General features: G+C 39.0%; 4 protein-coding genes across 5 annotated transcripts; 3 read left to right on the top strand and 1 right to left on the bottom strand.

Annotated features, from left to right (window-relative positions):
* Positions 1-2,216: 2,216 nt before the first annotated feature.
* Positions 2,217-6,469, top strand: LOC124197649 (transportin-3-like). Its single transcript, XM_046593183.1, has 15 exons — positions 2,217-2,494; positions 2,561-2,764; positions 2,831-3,073; positions 3,132-3,287; positions 3,357-3,568; positions 3,629-3,785; positions 3,848-3,994; positions 4,055-4,257; positions 4,323-4,462; positions 4,527-4,819; positions 4,900-5,181; positions 5,247-5,615; positions 5,677-5,844; positions 5,914-6,026; positions 6,110-6,469. The coding sequence occupies exons 1-15, from the start codon at positions 2,378-2,380 to the stop codon at positions 6,168-6,170; spliced, it is 2,865 nt and encodes a 954-aa protein (XP_046449139.1). The 5' UTR covers positions 2,217-2,377; the 3' UTR covers positions 6,171-6,469.
* Positions 6,470-6,551: 82 nt separating this feature from the next.
* LOC124197651 (protein rogdi-like) lies at positions 6,552-10,680 on the top strand. Of its 2 annotated transcripts, XM_046593185.1 has the most exons (10): positions 6,552-6,974; positions 7,103-7,178; positions 7,275-7,349; positions 7,430-7,522; positions 7,597-7,662; positions 7,735-7,941; positions 8,030-8,068; positions 8,143-8,280; positions 8,383-8,536; positions 8,670-8,960. In XM_046593185.1, exons 2-10 carry the CDS (start codon positions 7,103-7,105, stop codon positions 8,710-8,712), a joined length of 891 nt encoding a protein of 296 aa, XP_046449141.1. In that variant the 5' UTR covers positions 6,552-6,974; the 3' UTR covers positions 8,713-8,960. The 2 variants fall into 2 exon arrangements, with proteins under 2 accessions (XP_046449141.1, XP_046449142.1); XM_046593186.1 differs by lacking the exons at positions 6,552-6,974; positions 7,275-7,349; positions 7,430-7,522; ... (2 more) ...; positions 8,383-8,536; positions 8,670-8,960 and adding exons at positions 9,581-9,799; positions 9,861-10,139; positions 10,205-10,414; positions 10,482-10,680 and having other exon boundaries at positions 7,760-7,941.
* Positions 10,563-15,527, bottom strand: LOC124197646 (carboxypeptidase D-like). Its single transcript, XM_046593179.1, has 9 exons — positions 14,907-15,527; positions 14,426-14,846; positions 13,805-14,355; positions 13,669-13,739; positions 12,726-13,610; positions 12,420-12,662; positions 11,590-12,363; positions 11,425-11,527; positions 10,563-11,358 (listed from the first exon to the last, which is right to left on the bottom strand). The coding sequence occupies exons 1-9, from the start codon at positions 15,375-15,377 to the stop codon at positions 10,831-10,833; spliced, it is 4,047 nt and encodes a 1,348-aa protein (XP_046449135.1). The 5' UTR covers positions 15,378-15,527; the 3' UTR covers positions 10,563-10,830.
* Positions 15,528-15,909: 382 nt separating this feature from the next.
* LOC124197653 (dolichyl-diphosphooligosaccharide--protein glycosyltransferase subunit 1-like) lies at positions 15,910-18,881 on the top strand. The gene is made up of 10 exons (XM_046593190.1): positions 15,910-16,253; positions 16,315-16,431; positions 16,496-16,744; positions 16,804-17,010; positions 17,071-17,266; positions 17,340-17,578; positions 17,648-17,767; positions 18,147-18,290; positions 18,351-18,469; positions 18,534-18,881. The coding sequence occupies exons 1-10, from the start codon at positions 16,014-16,016 to the stop codon at positions 18,688-18,690; spliced, it is 1,788 nt and encodes a 595-aa protein (XP_046449146.1). The 5' UTR covers positions 15,910-16,013; the 3' UTR covers positions 18,691-18,881.
* The last annotated feature ends 18 nt before the right edge of the window (positions 18,882-18,899 follow it).

Genomic DNA, 18,899 nt, shown 5'->3' with positions numbered 1-18,899 from the left:
GTGATGGAGGTAATCGTTACCGTGAAGCCAAAGTGGTAGGTTGAATAAAATTATATATTCGGAAGCGACCAATGGTTCCAAGTTGGTATCCGAGCTGGATGTCCACTGGAAAAATACTTCGTTGGGATACTCGTCGGTAGATTGAGCTGTTGCAGGACAAATTGCCAAGTCGTTCGATGGTTGCATATTGGGTTCCTCACATCCAACATCTGGTGTTACTTGAGTGATGGTTTTCTCTGATGTGTTTTCACCCAGCAGTCGAAGGACTTCCGTTTTCTTTTCGTCGGTTCCAATCAGGTTGTTATCGCACAAATTGTCCATTTCATCTCCGATATTGTCAGCGGATGAAAGCAAAGAAATGGCTTCTAGAACACGGTCTTTATGTTCGATAATAAGTTTTGACTTTGTTTGGTTGTCAATTAAACGCATATTTTCCTCTTCAAGGAATAGTATTCTTGCTTCCATGGCACTTTTATTAGAGGCTGCCAACTCATCCAGTGCGTTTTTGAGCTTCCGATTGTTGTTCTCGGAGAGCGCTAGTTCAAACTTCAGTTTAGCCAGTTTGACTTTCAGGATCTTATTTTCGGCAGCAACATTGCTTTTTTCTGCAAGCTTCTTTATCAAGTTGTTGTTATTTTCTTGATAGCTGTCGTTGTTGTTGGTAATTGATGGTCTGGTAGTAATGGCGGTACCCTTTCGGGTTCCCAACACGTCAGGTTCAACACGAATACTCTTTTTAGTATCCACAACTGTTTGCGATCTGGTAAGTTCAGTACAATGACTGACAAAACACAATCCAATCCACATAACTAAAGTAGCAATCAAATCAATTGGGGAAATCATGATAAAGACCGATTGAAAGCTTCTTTGCAGTGAGAAATTATGAAGGAATAAACTACTATGGCGAGTTTAAGTATATTGTCGTTGATGGCGTCGCCTCCTTATATGCCGGCAGGGGAATCCCAGCACCTTCGCACGAGTTATTTTCCTATGTTTTTCCTAGCTTTTTAATTAAACTTCTTCTTTTAAACGTTTCATATTGGATTAAAGTCATAGTTTCAGAATTAACAAATATTGTTCAATTATTTTCAAACTGAATACAATTAAATATCACCTTTTTATTTGCATTTATAATGTAGGTTTTGGTGTTTCTGGGTTATGAATCATAACCCTCATTGCATCATTGCTCATGCAATGTTTCCGCAATTGAAAAAAAAGCGACAGTGCGCCAACGGTGGCCAATTGGCAAACTTCAACATTTTCGAACAACTTCTACTTTCCCGCAGACCCGCACGCATCCAAATTTGGAGAGAAAAATCGAGTCGTTTTTTTCAATAATTCTTCTGTCTTATTCGCTTATGAAATGAATCCTATTTCGAATCTCATAAAAAATTAAAAATCTAATGCTTGAAATAAAAACTCGTTTATGCTAAGAATTCAGGAATGCGATTCGTCATCATCAGCAAGAATGTTCGTCTTAAAATCCTGTATTAATAATTTTGGAGCCCTGCATCCACGTTTAATTTTCTAAATTGACTTTGTGACGTATGTGCGCTTTCCCCTGTACTCACTCTACATTGCGCTACCGCAAATTCGCCAACTATCACGTTGCTTCAAGCTTTTATCTTGTCTCATAAATCACCTGGAGCTATTTGCCCTAATGAGCTTTTCAAGGTAACATTCTGTCTCGCTTTGATGGAGGTGGAGACCAATAAGTATAACTTTACTTCAATAAACTTCTGAAAGATTAAAAATTGGCGCGCATAGTTCAACAATTTATTATTACCCCGAGGACTTTTTTTAAAAACTATTTCTTCATACATTTTATTCGTAATCATCATTTATACACCAGGTTTTTTAAATATTTGTTTACTTGGTGCAATCATATATGTTTCAGTCGGACCGTTCATTCGACTTTCCGAGAAGAGCAATCTGTTTCTTATTTCCCGTTGTCGTTAATAATTATTAAGAGAAATGTGTCATCTAAAAGATAAGTAATTCCTTCTCTGATTGATCAAGTGCATATGAACACATATTTTTGCAGGTGGGAATTCTCTGGGACGTTGGAAATATTACTCTGTGCGCCGGTCAGTCCCAGTCCGTACGGTACATGGCCCGTGCCCCATTTGTCGTGTGTGTGTGTGCGCTTTATTACCCCGCAGCCGACCGTCGTCGGATTAGTGAAACCGGCATCGTTGTTGATCAATTTTTGTTTTAGCCTAGCAGACATTTCTCTGTCAATTTCGGGTCTGTTACTGTGTTTGACTTTTTGATTAGTAGTACTCCTCTGCAACAACTTCCCGGCTTGCTCACATTACAACATTTTTTATCGTCTTGGATTAAAGGGTATAACAATTGAAAAAACATTGAAATAATCATGAACGAGCTCCCGGCCATAGAAGTTGTGTATGACGCCCTTAACGCCCTATACCATAATCCCGATCCTGTAAGTAAAGAAAGAGCCTCGCAATGGCTGGGGGATCTACAAAAATCGGTTCGTACACATCACATTTTTCGTTGGTTTTTTTCCAAGAATTAGTAACATAATGGCTTTGACTAGATATTTGCATGGAAGATAGCCGATCATTTATTGCATGTAAAAAAAGACATGGAATCATGCTACTTTGGGGCTCAGACATTAAGGACGAAAATTCAGTTTGCATTCCACGAGCTGCCTCCTGAAGCACACAGTTCATTGCGAGACTCCATGCTCGATCATTTGAGGCAGATAAATGAGCACACTAATACTGTGATTGTTACTCAGGTAATTGAAATAATTTCCAGGTGCAATATGTAAAAAAAATAATAACTTTTCCATTTTCCTCCCCAGCTGTGTTTGGCATTAGCTGATTTGTTATTACAAATGACAAGTTGGAATACCCCAATCCAGGATCTGATTCAGACGTTTGGACCAAAAAACAATTTTGAAACCACTCACCTTTGGCCCTTGTTGGAAGTTTTGACTGTGTTACCTGAAGAAATGGGCTCCAGAACTTTAAGGCTTGGAGCAAACAGGAGATCTGAAGTTCTCAAACTTTTTGCTGCCTCAACACAAAATGTTTTGAATCTCTTGGTTGGCTATTTAGTTCAAGTTTAGCTTGAAAACAGTTCCTAACTTTCAATTTTTACAGGATTCCTGTTTGACCATTCCATCTTCAGACCGTTTGATTGGTGTGCGATTGTTACGATGTTTTTCATCCTGGGTGCATTTGCAAGCTGTTACGTTACACCAATTAACAAGTTGTGCCACATTAGTTCATGTATTTGCCACTCTCTCTTCTCACCATGTAAGAGTTACATTTGATTCGTCCCTTATCAATTCTGTCATCATTTCTAAATCTATGTTTACAACACAGAGCACTCCATTGCTTCACGAAGCAGCATGTGATGCCGTTTGTGCTTTGCTTCAAGTAGTTGCAGATCAAGAAAATGAAGATGCAACCGCTCAGAATGGTCAATTGACCTCTACCTTGAACGAGCTTCGTACTCTTGAAGATTCTCTTGTCCAAAGTATTAAAAACCTTGAACCTGCCTACCATTTAGCTGTTGCGGAGGAAGATACGGAAAAGTATGTCTTTATTGATTTGCCTGGCCATGACTTGGTGTTCTCATTGCAGTCTATTTTTAGAGCGTTGAACTATTGTCGTGTGTTCACTGAAATAGCCGAAGCCTTGCTTCATCGGATGTTGGAGTCGACCAAAAACAACAACGGAACGACGAACGCATCTAATTTGTTTGGTTTATTGGATCTAGTGCTGACCTGCGTAGGTCATCATGACTACGAGGTAAATTATATCACTCTGGTTTTATTATTAATATATTTCATTATTTTCAATGTTTTTACAAGGTTGCTGAAATTACGTTTGGATTTTGGTACAAGTTATCTGAAGATCTTTACCACGCCAATGACGACGATCGAACCGTCAAGTTCAAACCTTATATCGAACGACTGATTGGTGCTGTATGTCGTCACTGTCAAATGGAACCGGATCACGTAAGAATCAATTAGTTTTACAAGTAGCAAAAATAAGTTAGCATCTTATTTTATAAACAGGAAGGTGTGCTGGAAGACGGCGATGATTTCGCTGGCTTTCGTTCGCGAGTGTCTGAACTGGTCAAAGACGTGGTCTTTATCGTCGGCTCGGCTTCCGTTTTTAAACATTGTTTCTACAGCATTCATGGCCAAAACAATCTTCCGTGGGAGGTGACAGAGTCGGCACTATTTATCATGCAAGCTGTAGCCAAAAACATTTTGCCGTAATTCTCGTTGGATTTAATTACTCCGGCTAAGGCCATTTAACAATTCAATTCTTCCATTGCAGTGACGAGAATGAGGTTGTGCAGAGTGTGATTGAGTCGTTACTTTTAGTACCAGAAAGCGCCCATGCAGCAGTGCGTTTTACAACACTGCTTCTTCTGGGTGAACTGGGTGATTGGATGGATAAACATCCTGCCGTTGTCGGTGAGCCTTTTTTCTTCTTTGATTTTGCTAAATTATTATTCAATTATCACTCCCGATTTTGTAGAGCCTGTGCTTCATTGTGTGCTACGTTCCATCAATGATCCGTCGTTGGCTTTGGCCGCTTCAAATTCGTTGGAGGCCATCACCAGCATTTGTCGAGATCATTTGAAATCTCATTTCGATATTCTACTGCAAGTAGTGAGTGCATTGGTCACGTTACCCATTCCAACGGAGACGGCCGTGCGAGTAGTCAAAGGGGTTACCAAAGTCTGCAGTCGATTACCCGACCATCAGATTAGCGATGCTCTGCACCAGCTTTGCAAGATTCATGTCGATGAATTAACAAGAATTTCCCAGGTAATATACCTTGCAGTTTTACTGATTACCGACGATAATCGACAAATATTTTTTTAACTTTGGCAATTTTGCTTTCAAAGGTGGAAAGTCAGTCGAAAATCGTCGCCAAAACTAGCAGTGATCCGGTATACTGGTTGGATCGTCTAGCCTCAGTGTTCCGTAATTTAAATATCAGTATAAAAAAGAACGAACAGCATCCATGCCAGTCAGCCATTACTTTTACCTGGCCGTGTTTGTCCATGACGTTGGATAAATTCCAAACTGACAGAAGAGTGATGGAGCGCTGCTGTAGGTGCCTCCGATTCGCTCTACGATTGATTGGCCACCAGTCTGCTCCTCTATTGCAACCGCTCGTTACTCAGGTTTGATTTTCTGTCATCCTTCATGGTAGCGTGCATAGATTAATTTCTCGTTCTTTTCCTTTTAGATGGTGCGTCTGTACAATGCTCATCATCATAGTTGCTTCCTCTATTTAGCAAGTATCCTAGTGGACGAATACGGTTCGGAAAACGAATGCATCGGCGGTCTCATTTCGATGCTGGAAGCGCTGTTACCGCGCGCCTTCCAGCTGTTGCAAGAACAGCAAGGTTTCTGCCACAATCCGGACACAGTCGATGACCTTTTCCGTCTATTCGCTCGCTTCCTTCAGCGCAATCCAGTCGCATTCCTCCATAGCCCGGCGTTACCAGCCATTTTCGATTGTGCCATGCAGGCGGCTGCACTGGATCACCGAGACGCCAATGCCAGCGTTATGCAGTTTCTTACCGAGTTGATCCACACCACGCGGGCTCGAGAGGTTTGCCGTAATATTAGATAACTTGGTCGGATGAAAACTTGACGTTTTTTATTTAATACAGGAGAAACTCTCATTTGAACTCCGTGACCAACTCCTGTCAACGGTGCTTCGCCCTAAAGGTCAGATGCTCATCAGCACTCTAATCACCGCCTCGATATTCTCGTTGTCAACGTGTTCATTACCCAATGTGGCAGACGTTCTGCTCGAATTCATGCTAGTCGATCGACAGGTGAGCCCAATTCTTTTCGTCCAACAACTTTATCCGCGTTTGCTAATCAATATTCATTTCATGGAACAGAGCATTTCCAGCTGGATGGAGCAAACGCTGGAGAATCTACCTCGTCAGTCACCTGCCGGATGTGTCGCCGTCAGGCCCGAGCAGCTACAAGATTTCCGCCAAAAAGTTATCAGGTAACTTTTTTTAAATTGTCCATCCGCCAAATAATGATTTTGTTTCTTCTATTAATAATTCTATATTTCTTATTTTGATTCAGGGCGGAAACGTCGTTGGAATTGTCAAATGCATTGCGTGATTTCTCCAGACTTTATCGGTGAAAACCTGACTTTTGTTGATGACTCATTCGATAATGTTTTTCAAGCTACTAAACGCTTCTTCCTAAAATTCAATTAATGAGTTGGTTGTTAATTTGGTTAATTTTTTTTGGCTCCTACTCATTTAACTTTTACTTCGGCTAAATCCTCCTCCCACCCTTGTACATTTGGGAATATAATCAAGGGAATGTCATAGTGCACCTGAACACATCCAGACGCAGTTTCCCTCCCTCGCTCCTCTCAAACATCGTCGACCATCGCACAATGAAGCTGGAAATCTACTAATACACATTTCATGGAAATTTTCATGTATCCAAAACAAAAAAACAAGACAAATTTCGCCTTTTATGGAACGCCAGATTATTCATATGTAAAATAGGCCTATCTACGGATCTTTCTTGTCTGTATGCAAGAGCATAATAAGCTATAAGCTTTGATTGGTGGTCATCATAAAAGAAGGATATGCTCTAGGCGATTGCTCATCTTCAGGTGTTAGCTCGTGCTCGTCTCCGATGAACACGAGTGAGCTGTAGCCTGTAGTTGACCATGACCAGACACGTGTAGTGAATTCAAAACACTAGCCTTTCTTGCTTTGGGTAGTAAACATCTCTAGGCCCGTGTTCTGTTGCAGGTATACTCGCGTCCTTTCCTCTTCACACGCGTCATCATACGATGACCAATGTACAATAATCGATATTATGGTATAAATAACCCGTTTGGAGGTCTTGGATGGTCAGTTGTCGTCAAGATTTGCGGAAAGAAGCAACACTTTGTCGGTTCAGAGCAATTCAAGATTCCAAGTAAAAGGTAAGTTAATATTTTAATTTCAAATATTTTTCCTTTGGTAAATCAAATTTTTGGAACACCACCATTTGAAATGTCAAGTTAAAAATGTAAGTTAATCAAGAGACGCTAATTGTATTTCATTTTTTTAGATGGGATATTATACTGTTTTACCTGGCAGTCGGCCTGAAGATAATGACATGATTCTATACGGTGAAAACGCTGAAGGTACCCTATCTTTCTAAAATCAAAACTATTTCATACATCCTCGATAAGGATTATTCGGATTATATTATTAAGAAATCATTTCCGTGTGTAATTTAGACATTCAGACTGTCATGAATTCAACCCCAAGAGAACTAGAAAATGATGCGGGAGAAAATCCCGCAGAAATAAGTGGTTAGTTATCCTTTTTTACAATTGAGTAGTATTTTTAAAAAGCAATATTTTAACATAAACCGTTTATTTGTTTCAATTAGAAATTTTAGTTATCTCATCCGCGGATTTAACGCCAATCCCAGAAGATAATTATAATATTAACGAAAGAGTTGTTGGAATTGCGGATGATGACGGTTAGCTTCCCATTAAATATTTTTAAATTGTGTTTCATTTATTAATATTAGACGATATTTTTTTCTTAATTTAGAAGTGCAAATCCTCGTGCGCTCGGAGTCAAGAATCCCTGAAGTTGTTGAAATTGAGGATGAGGACGGTTAGTTTTCCATATTTTTTTTTTCGAATTCGTTTCACGAGTGTAACACTCAATACACTTTGTACCTTTCAGAGGTTGATGTTATTGCGTCAACCAGCTCATCGCCAAACAGCAGTCGTTTTTGGTCTCAGACATGCAGCAAATGCAAGCAAATCAGGAGAGGGCACAAGTGCCCTTTCAAAAATTCAAGTGTTACTGTTGTCGATGTTCGTGAGAAACCAACCGGCAGATCGGGTACTGCATCCAAAAGAAAACGAGTTGAAAATGATGAATCATTTGGTAAGAAAAAAATCGGTAATAATTTTTTGATACGGTACTCAATCGTTGTCCTTATTTCAATGTTTGCCAATTATTTTTTTTAATATAGATACCACCTGCGTTACTGTTGAAGATGCGGAACTGAGCGGTTAGTTTACCTTTAAAAATTTAAATTTTTTTTATTCGTTAATCTATAGCATGATTTTTTTAAATATCTTTCAGATATTCAAATGAGCGCGCCAACCAGCTTCCCTTCTGAGAACGACGTCACCATTGCGAGTACGCGTACTGCGCGTACGGCATCAAACCGAGGAAGTCTTTCTCTGCTAGCCCAAAGAGATGAATGTAATGAGTCTTCTGGTAGGTTAAATACTCTATTTTTTGTTAATAAAGTCGTAATTTCATTTCTATATTTTGCTTTCTTCCATGTTCGCCTATTATTTTTATTTTATTTTATTTTAGATCTCGACTGGAGAATTTCTTCATGCGATGAACGCGAGGGTGCGCCCCAAAAGAAAAAAAGGAAAATTAGTTGTTGCAGTTATTGTGGCGCAATTTTGAAAGGCCATAGAGTAAATGGCCAATGTCCACGCAAAATAATGGATGAACAAAAAAGGTAGAGACATAAATAATATCTTCCAGTCTATTGGATTGCCAGAAATGTACTGAATGAATTTTAAAAAAATAGTTGACAGTAATAATATATAAATAGGCTATATTATATTTTTTTATTTTGCTGTAATTTTTAGGCAACTATCTGGAACCCCTACAGTAATTATATCGAAAATTTAAACGTAATTGCTTGGCTGCTCGATCAGTTCATCGTCTAATTAGTGCAATTATAGGATATAGAGCATGTGAAAAAGGATGCAACTTTATTTTTCCCACGCTTTTACAGTAAATGTTTTTTATTGTAGCCTATTTTCTCCTTGTCGTCTAAACGCAAAGTTTTATTTATGTACGTGATGTAATTTAAATTTTTAATCACACTTTTTAATTTCAATACAATGTTAAACTTGTTAAAAATACCATTTTGCTTGATTTTGTAAAGCGCGGTAAACGCTATTTCATTGACAGTATTTTCGACTATTGATTTTGATCTGATTTTGATAGAATTAATCATAAAAGGTAAATCGTGATAATGCAGTTGGAGTTAAAAGGGTTTCAATATGGATGATCTGGATGCGATTAATATTTGGCAGTAGAAATGTAGATTCTGAGTGAATCCGAATCCGACTCACCAACTGATTCAAATTACACATCGTTTAATAAGCAAAGCGCAAAGCGTGCTTCTTTTGTTTGCACTGTATACATGCTTAATTGACATGGAAATCTGTCATCTTTGACTTTCAGTATTCTCTCTGTGGTATTCTTATTCTTAAAGACCACATTCTAATTAAAAAGTAATACGTGTTAGTTTAAAGGAACTTTAAAAGATTCTATTTCAATCATTCTCCAGTCGTTTCGATCGGCAGATTATTCAACAGCTGTGTGTATTTTTGTTTGCTTCACCAGTAGCATTGAGTATTGATTTGATACCAGTCATCAGCTGTCTGCATTGAGAAAGATGGACAAAGTTCTAACACAGGAAAATTTGGTAATAATAATAGACAACCATATGCAAAACATTTGATTGATTTCTTTGAATGTTATTCTACAGAGGCAAGAGTTTAATTGGCTTATCAAAAATGAAGTTCATAAAGTATTTAATCAGTTGAAAGAAGTTCTGGAAGCAGCTGCTCGGCGCTATCCTGTTGAAATTGCAGAAGTTGAAACACAGGTTAGGCAGGAGAAATATGTTATGGCGACATCAACTCAGACATCACAGGATCAGTTAAAATGCATACTGACAATAACTGGGGACAGCATCACTTCTGCAGTAATTATTTTTTTTTTAGTATAGTATAAAATCTCTAAAAACTGATAATCTTTTTATCTAGGACATGACATTGAAACTACATAAACATCCCAATGTGGTTTATCATACAACAATTGCTGCTGAGTCTCCTTGGCGTTTACAGCAAATCCAGGATTCAGGAAACTATTTGAGGATGGCTTTGTCCAGCCTAAGCTTGATTCCTGACCAGTTACAGTATCTTTCTGCTGAAGAAGTATTAAATGATCTTGATTCTGTCTTGGGAAAAGTGAATAGTGCTCGCAGCATATTGGCCATTCCACGGAAGAGGACTATTGATGAACTGATGAACAGTAAAAATATGGTCAGTATAATGGGGTGAAGTTTTTTCTACATAACATAATTATTTACATTTTATTTCTGACCCAGAAAACTTTGACACCATCTTTGCCAAGTGATCTGGCTGTTAGTTTCTATCTTCAAGCCCATAAACTCATTTTTGCGGTATATCATCTTACTCAAGCAGGAGGTACTGTAAAATTTGAAACTTTACAGTCTGAAAGCCCCGTTACTTGGCTTAACGAAGTTCTAGTATTGTTGAGCGTTGCGCTACATCGCGCTCAACAACTTCGAGACAAGGTTCGTGAATTATGTCTTTTTATAACTAATGCTATGAATATTTTCCTAATTTTATTAATCATTTTAGGTGTCGGTCTTCCTGCAATATCAAATTCACAACGTTTCTTCAGAAGCGACACCGGTTCCAATATTCTAAATATTTTATTAGTTGTTTCTTAAATTTGTTTATTTCATTTTTCCGTTCCGTTCGAGTGTATAGCATTGTGTATAGTTTTCGTCCCTGTACAACAATTACAGCGGTAGATAAACGTGTTAATTATCCATAATAAGTAAATATGACAAGGCACGTCATGATTGAATTCGCGTGGACTAAAGTCTCACGTTACAAAATTGCAAGCTAAGCCATCACACATTAAAATCAGATCTCAACAAAACCAAATAATTGGACAAACTGCTGTAACCATCACGGTTGTACATTACATCGAAGGCCTAGAACTTTTTCGGAGGTCAACCAATTGCTCCTCTTCCAGGCTTGAAGATGTGGCGCTGTTGAAATCTTCCAATTCGTCACTGCTAGAAGTATCATCGCGATACTGCCCCATTCTTGCTCCTAAAACTTTGCCTTTCGGGCGAATCGGTCGGAAGGGTGAATCCACTGATCCTTCTTGTACTGCTCGCACGGGTGTTCGCATCTTGAAATGTTGGTGCTGAGAATGTTGAACAAAGAGTTCCTCATCACTGGAACTACTATCAATCAAAACTGGTGCCATATGTTCACGGTCCGTTTGTTGAAGTAATTGGAAACCCCATTGGTTTGATTTCTTTTTACGCTGGGCTTTACGCTTTTCATAGCAAGAGCAGCAGCAAAGCACTATCGTTAGCAGAGAAAGTAGCAGGGAACCTACAAGGATGACGAAAACCATACGAGGTAATCCGCCGACTCTCTGGTCTCTAGACAGCTGAATAACTATCTGACTTGCCCCGCCATCTGATACTGTCACCACCTTGAGATAGAATCATATTTGTTATTCAACAGCATATTCGTCTCATGTGATAGTTATGCAAAGTACCTTCGTTTTTTTTATGTAGTCGGCAGCTTGAATTTCAACTGCATATTCTCCCCGAGGTAGGGCAACCCAAAACTGGCCGTCCCGAGTTGTCGTAACCACCAAGCTGCAAGTTAAAATAAGCTGATTATCAAATTTATCTTGGAAATTTCTGAAGCATTTTATTACCTATCAGCGGAAGAAATCATCGTTCGCCTTGTTGCAGTTACTTTGACTGTGGCAGTAAGAGGTTGACTAAATTGGCTAGTAACCACTCCAGCAATTCCCTGGCGGGCCGAGAGAAACAGCTGCAGCAATGTAACGCGATGTGAAGATGAAATGGCGTCGACTTGATCAGCTCCGGTACAACACGACAGCCCGAGACGCATTGCAACAGTTCCGTTGAAGGCTTCACTGATGCGATTAATTACAGTAGACAATTTCTGGTCACCACGATTGCAATCGCTCAGCCTATGGAGTTGCTGGAGATAGGTGTCAGCTAACTGTTTTTCGTGGAATTGCTTCAGTCCTGATTGCGAAGATACAGTAAGTCCGATTGATTGAAATTCTGGAGCGAGCACCATGGTAAATTTTTCTCGTTCCACAAATTGCATTAGAGCTTCTTCAGCAGGAGTTCTGGCGACGTTTGATACCGCCATACAGTCGGCATCAGCTGCGGAAGGATCGGCATCGAAGATCAAGTGCATCGATACACTCTTGACTACGCTAAGAGCATCGGGCTCCGATGAAGTCAAAATGTTCACCAAGTTGAGCAAAAAGCTACGACCGGATGCAGCAGCGGCTCGATCAACTCCGTTGAACACTAACACTTTCGGCTGGTGAAGTTTAGAAACAGTCCCCAATTGGACAGATTGCTTTCTTGCGGCACAATTCGCAGCTGCTCCTTCTCCTATCTCCAATACCCATACTGGATGCTCCGGTTGTTCTTTCAACGAGTTCATGCTAAATCAAAATTCCCATAAGTATTATGTAATTTTTGCAAAATAACGAATATTTACCTGTACAGACATAGCAGATTAGGCGCTTTTTTTACTTTCTCCTTCAGTAGTTTCTCCAGTTGTCCAGATAATGAGTTGGCAACTTGTGGAGGAGGAACCACAGGGTCCGAAGTAGGGATTTTTTCCGGGGTAGATGGTATTGAAAGGCGAATCATCTCACCAACATTCACTCGAGCCAAAGTAAAATTGACAACAGCAGTTCCATCAGAAGGCACGTTAACGGTTTTGCTCAGCGACTGGAACCTAATGAGAAATGAGACATTATTAACCACTCTATGGCATTGCGGTTTAAAAATTGGTCATTACTCTGAAGCACTTGCAGTAACATGATACTCTCCGGGTAATAAAAGTCTCCAATAGTCCCCGCTGGTGTAACTTCGTACAGACTTTCCTTCAAAACCAGCCACAGCTATGGAAGCGTTAAAGATGGGAAATCCGTTGGTATCCAGCACGAAACCCTTAAAACCGTGATGGACTTGTTCCAAGTATTCCAACAATGATTGGCGATTCAGATCCCAATAGCCCATCATATCCTTTGCTTTTGGATATTTGAAGCAACTCACTTCCACCGTTATTTCCATGTCATTGGTATGAATGTAGTTCCAATCTTGCATACCACCGGAAACACTGTACCAGAAGGCGCCGTTTGTGATGCCGTCCTTAAAAGATTCATCCAGAACACCTAATAAACGTCCGGCTAAACTCTGGTGGCAAGGCTTTCCCAGGTGCATTGTCGGATGCGCATAACTGTAAGTTTTGGCAAGTTTCCGGAAGAGAGCATCATCAGGTGAGGGGCTGTCAACTTTGCTCTTGCCATGAAGATTGTCATCAAAAGGATAGTTGGCCACCAGTGAGCCACCATGTAGATTGGCTGACAAGACGAAGGGAATAGACCGAGACCAGTTCATCACCGCTAGCGTTTCAGGTTGAAAATTTTCATAATCTTTTTTCGGGAAGTACTGGTCAGGAAAATCACGATTCAGGTCGACATCCTTGGCGTTGCCCCTTCCATAACCGCCGTTTTCATCCCCTTCGAGTGCTATTTCGTAACCATCTGGATTCATGGAGGGCATTAGATGAATGCGTGTCGAATCTACTAATTTCGTGAGTCGATTATCTCGGCCATAACCGTTGGTTAATAATATGGCGAAATTTAAAAGAAGTTCGCGTCCTACAACTTCATTGCCATGCCTAGAATGAAAATAATTTAATTTTTAAGTCCCTGATAACGTTCGATTAAGAATTTTACATGTTGGCGATGTATTTGAACTCGGGCTCGCCAGGTTCGTGCTGTCCCGGATTATCCGAAATTTCCAAGACCTGTAAAGAAAAACGATTGAAATGAACATTAAAACTTGATTCATAAGTCGAATGACGCAACCTACATAGAGTTCGCGCCCTTGAATACTTCGACCAATTGAATAAAGCCGAGTAATTGTCGGAAAAGACTCGGAAATTTTCTTCAATATCTCTTCCATTTCTGTATAGTTGTGATGTCCAAATTCCATGTAGATTTTGTTGTATGTTTCAGGATTATCCGGGATGGAGCGCTTCATCTGTATGTTCAGCAAAGTCGGTCCTTCTTCCGCGACAGTGACATTATGAATTTCAACATCTTGATATCCAAATGCCGACACTTGCAACGAATAAGTCCCAGGCAGAAGAAGCCGCCAGTATTCACCATCATGCGTTGTTTTCACGTCATACTCGATGCCAATAACAGTAATCCGGGCTCTAGGAACAGCTTCGTTTGATTGTTGATCGGTTACAAAGCCTTTGACTCCCAGATGAACTGACTGCATGTAACTAATTAGACTTTGACGATTTGCAAGCCATTCCGTTTGTAGGGTAGAAGCATTTGGATATTTGCAACACGACAGTTCAACAGTGATTTCAAAACAATTGGAAAACACATAGTTGAAATCTTGCATTCCACCTAAAACAATTTGTACATGATAATATGATAACTTGGACTCCATTAAAAAATAAAATTGTGTGAGACAAACCTGGGACGTCATACCAATAGGCTCCGTTTGTAATCCCTTCTTTGAAATTGTCGCCTTCGCACAAATTGCCCTTGTGCATGTAGGGATGATTTGATGCATAAACTCTTGCTAAGTGCTTGAAAAAGGTGTCGTCTGGAGCCTTTCCTTCAACACAGCATTCGCGGTGTATGGTAGTATCGTCAAAGGGATAACTGGCAACGACTGAGCCACCATGAAGATTAGCTGACAGTACGAAAGGATTATTGACAATCCACAGCATAATAGCTAGCGTTTCAGGCTCTCTGCCTTTGATAAACAACTCTTCTTCGACAGTTTTGGGAGAGCCTTTGATTTCAAGACGGTCGGGAAAATTTCGGTTCAAGTCTATATTATTGGCATTCTCTCTTCCTGAGGCAGAATTTGCTCCAAAACAATCTCCCTCCTGAATAAAAAGTTTAAGTTTTTACTCAAATCTTAAAGAAATATAGATAATACTACACACCTTTGCTTTGGCAAACCCATCTGGGTTAAGGCTAGGTAGAATGTATATATCGGTGGATTGCACAAGTTTGGTTATTTCACTATCCTTTTCATAATTATGTACAAGATGCTCTGCTAGAGCTATTAGTAATTCTCTTCCCACAGCTTCATTTCCATGCATATTTCCAACATATTTGAACATTGGTTTGCCAAGAGGCCTTGGGGCAGTGACATTTACAGTTACTCGTAGGAAGATCAATTCTCTTCCTTGGGCAGATTTTCCTATGGTTCCCTTTTTGGCAATAAAAGGAAAATCTCTTTCTAAGGCCTCAAAAACAGATGTCATATCTTCATGGGAATGATATTTGTTTATTTCGACGCCATTCCATAGGGTCGGATTGGACGAGTTATAAGAATCAAGGCTAAATGATGACGTGAATGATGACAAGAACCAAAGAAACCAAACACAGTGCTTTAAATAAAAGAGAACCATTTTCTACAAACCCTATAAACACTCTTCCATTTAAAATCTAACACTTCAAAGAAAAATGAAACAAAATCAAAAATTACTAATAATAAAGAAATAAATGGATCTACGATACAAACAAAGTGAAAGATATTCTGCAGAACTAAATTGACACACACTGATGCCATTTAAAGCCACTTGACCTTCATAATTTGCATATTTAAAATTTGTATGTTTCAAATTCATGTTATTATTATAAATAGAAACTCGAATTTATGTAGAAGGATTAATTGGATTAAAATTAGTCTTAATTGAAAGTTTGAATTTATAAAAATTTTGTAAAAATAAAAATGGAAAATTAGCAAAGCCAACTGCTATTATATACCACTAATTGAGCTTATTATTCACGGTAGATAATTTTTTAGTTTACATTTAAATACAATCTACGAAGAAACATCGAAAAAGTGGAAACTGTGAAAGAAAACACAAAACACGATAACGCGACCTCAAGGAATATTTTGAGAACTGGCAACAGGAGCTGAATTGTCTCATCCAATGAGATTTAGCAAGCTGTCGTCTAACAAGTAAAGTCTTTGCCCACGTCAGCCGAGCCGGTGTCATTCATTTCGGCAATTTTTTGGAATTAAAAACTATCCGGTCATTATGGGACTTAGACTTAAAATATATTTGGTTTGTCTATTTCTAACGCTCACGAGCTTTTGCAATGCGACCAGTGAAGATGTGCTCATAAAAAGTGCCGAACGAACCATCGATGTTACAAGTCAACTTGTCAAGATCACCCACCGACTAACTTTATCTAACACCGGCAAATCATCTGTCAACAGCTTTAACTTCCACATCGAATCCAGAGCTCAGCAAAAGCTTTCTTACTTTAAAGCCCAGGTAGAGAGTACTAGAGACTTTCAACATTATCACAGAATATTTATTAAGCCATTTATTTCAGCTCGCTGATGGAAAAGATTCTTCTGGTGTGTTGAAAGCAGTATCATCTACCGTTAAAGGAGTTATGACATACAAAGTCACATTGAGCAGTTCACTAGAACCAGGCCAAACTGTCAAAGTATGCTATAGAAATTTCAAAATGCCTTTTTTCTAAAATAATTTATATGATGTGTCTTCTTCAGGTTCTTGTTGGCACAGTGTTCACTCACAATCTTGTACCTCATCCAGCAGAAATTACACAAAAAGAAAAGCAATTAGTTCAGTACAGGGGTAGTGCCTACATCTTCAGTCCATACAAAATAGCATCACAAACTACAAAAGTTTTGCTGAGTTCATCATCTGTTGAAAGTTACACCAAAGTTAAGCCCTCTTCACAAAGTGATTCAACCATTACATATGGACCATATGAAAATATTGCTCCTTTGACTGAAGCAAGTTTAATTTATAGTACAAACTTTTAACATTTCTAATAATAGTTTTGTTTATTTAGGAGGACATTGTTATTCATTTTGAGAACAATGCTCCATTTTTGAGTGTTGCCAACCTCCTTAGACACATTGAAGTCTCTCATTGGGGTAACATTGCTGTTGAGGAGACTTTGGATGTTTACCATGGTGGAGCGAAGCTCAAAGGCTCTTTTTCCCGATTTGAATACCAAAGAGAACATAGTGGAGTTTCCAGCATTAAGTCATTCAAAGTAAGATTGTCTATTCCTTCATTTTAGTTAACAAGCAAAGTAACACAAGACGTCTTTTAGACTGTATTGCCTGAGTTGGCCGCAGACGTGTATTATCGCGACGAAATCGGCAACATTTCTACCTCCAACTTGAGACAAGAAGACGACGGTGATGTCTCATTGGAACTCCGCCCTCGCTTCCCATTGTTTGGAGGATGGAAGACCCACTATGTAGTTGGATACAATCTTCCCAGTTTCTCCAACTTATTCAACTCTGGTAATTTAATATTGAAAGCAATAACTTAAAGTAATAACTATAAAAATTTATTGTTTATTTGCTTTTCTTGTAGGCGATGAATTCGTTTTGCAAATGGACCTTATTTCACACATTTTCGATCACATGGTTATCGATGATGCACTTGTTCGCATTATTCTCCCTGAAGGAGCATCCAACATTGAAATTGAAACTCCTTATGCAGTCACTCGATTACCAGACACATTGCATTTTACTTACCTCGATGTCAAGGGCCGCCCGGTCGTGGAAATTGCTGCCAAGAACCTTGTGGAGAACCACATCCAACCTTTCAAGGTATCATAGGTTTTCCCACTTTGCATTGAAATACTCCATGTGCTAATACTTTTGGTCTCTTATTTGCAGTTGCGTTATACATTTTCGAGGATCGTCATGCTTCAAGAGCCCTTGTTATGCGTTTTTGCCTTTTTCCTCCTGTTCCTCACTTTCATCATCTACGCACGGTTGGACTTTTCCATCACCAAGGTTTGAAAGGAAAAAAGCATGGGAACCGCAACGTCCATCCTAATTCATTCTTCACCCCTCACCTTGCTCGCTCCTTTGTCTTGTCAACAGATTTATCCATGTGATTGATATGCACGACATGTTGTGTAGATGGATAGTTTTGGTCTGATATAAACGCACTTGAAGCGAGTGTACACAAACTTTTTTTGCTTTTGTAGTTCGATATTACATTTTTTGTTAATTTCTTCTGCCGTTTTACGTCTCGTGTATGTATACTATATTCTCAGATTTGTGCATGAATCCGTTCGTTCTGCATGATTTTGGAAGACATTTTTGCGTGTTAATTCTGGAAATCCGTAAAAAGCAATATAAGTATCGAACTTAATGGTTTAATTGACAGGATGAAGCTTGTGACAACCGACAGCGAGCAGCAGGTATTGCTGAAAATATTCGTAATCATTACCTCAAAAGGTCGACATTGTTTCAGGCATTTGAAACGCACGTTGTCAAACTTAAAAGTTCCCGCGACATCAACGCCTTTCAAGTGAGTGCGTGTAAGGGATTTGTCAAAGTCAGAAATTAAATAATTTTTTTTTAAATTTAGGCATCAGCAAAAAATATCACAAGTGATCTACGTGCTCAAACCTTGGATTTGCCGACTAATCTGAAATCAGAACATCCTCAGCTAAACGATCGCGTGACTGAAATTCAAAAACAGGACAAGTAATTAATTGCTACGACCCAGTTTTAAAAAAAGAAACGCAAAATCATGGGTTTTATTTTTCAGGGCTTACAGAGACTTTCAAAGCACCCATGCTCAGCTAGTAGAGCGACTGGTCGGCGGGAAAATAAACAAACCGCAATTCGTTGACGCAGAAGCCATCCTGATTAAAAAAAGAGATGAACTCGTCGAAAAATTGAATCATTTAATCAACACGCTATAAGTTATATATATTTTTTTAGATCTGAAGGACTTTTTCGTTTGTATTTGGTTGACATTTAGCCAGCATCAACATTAATCGCACGTATTAATTAATCATTATTTTTTACCAAGAAAAAATAAGCAAATTATTGTCAGTGAAAGATTCGACTGTACGTGTGTTAACTTAGAAATAGTAAAACTGTGACATCTGTAGAGCATTCGAAATATTTT

The sequence above is a fragment of the Daphnia pulex genome, chromosome 7 (genome assembly GCF_021134715.1).
Source record: "Daphnia pulex isolate KAP4 chromosome 7, ASM2113471v1".
Classification (NCBI taxonomy): Eukaryota; Metazoa; Arthropoda; class Branchiopoda; order Diplostraca; family Daphniidae; genus Daphnia; species Daphnia pulex.
Note: the sequence above shows the minus strand (reverse complement) of the source record. Positions and strands in the feature narration are given on the sequence as shown.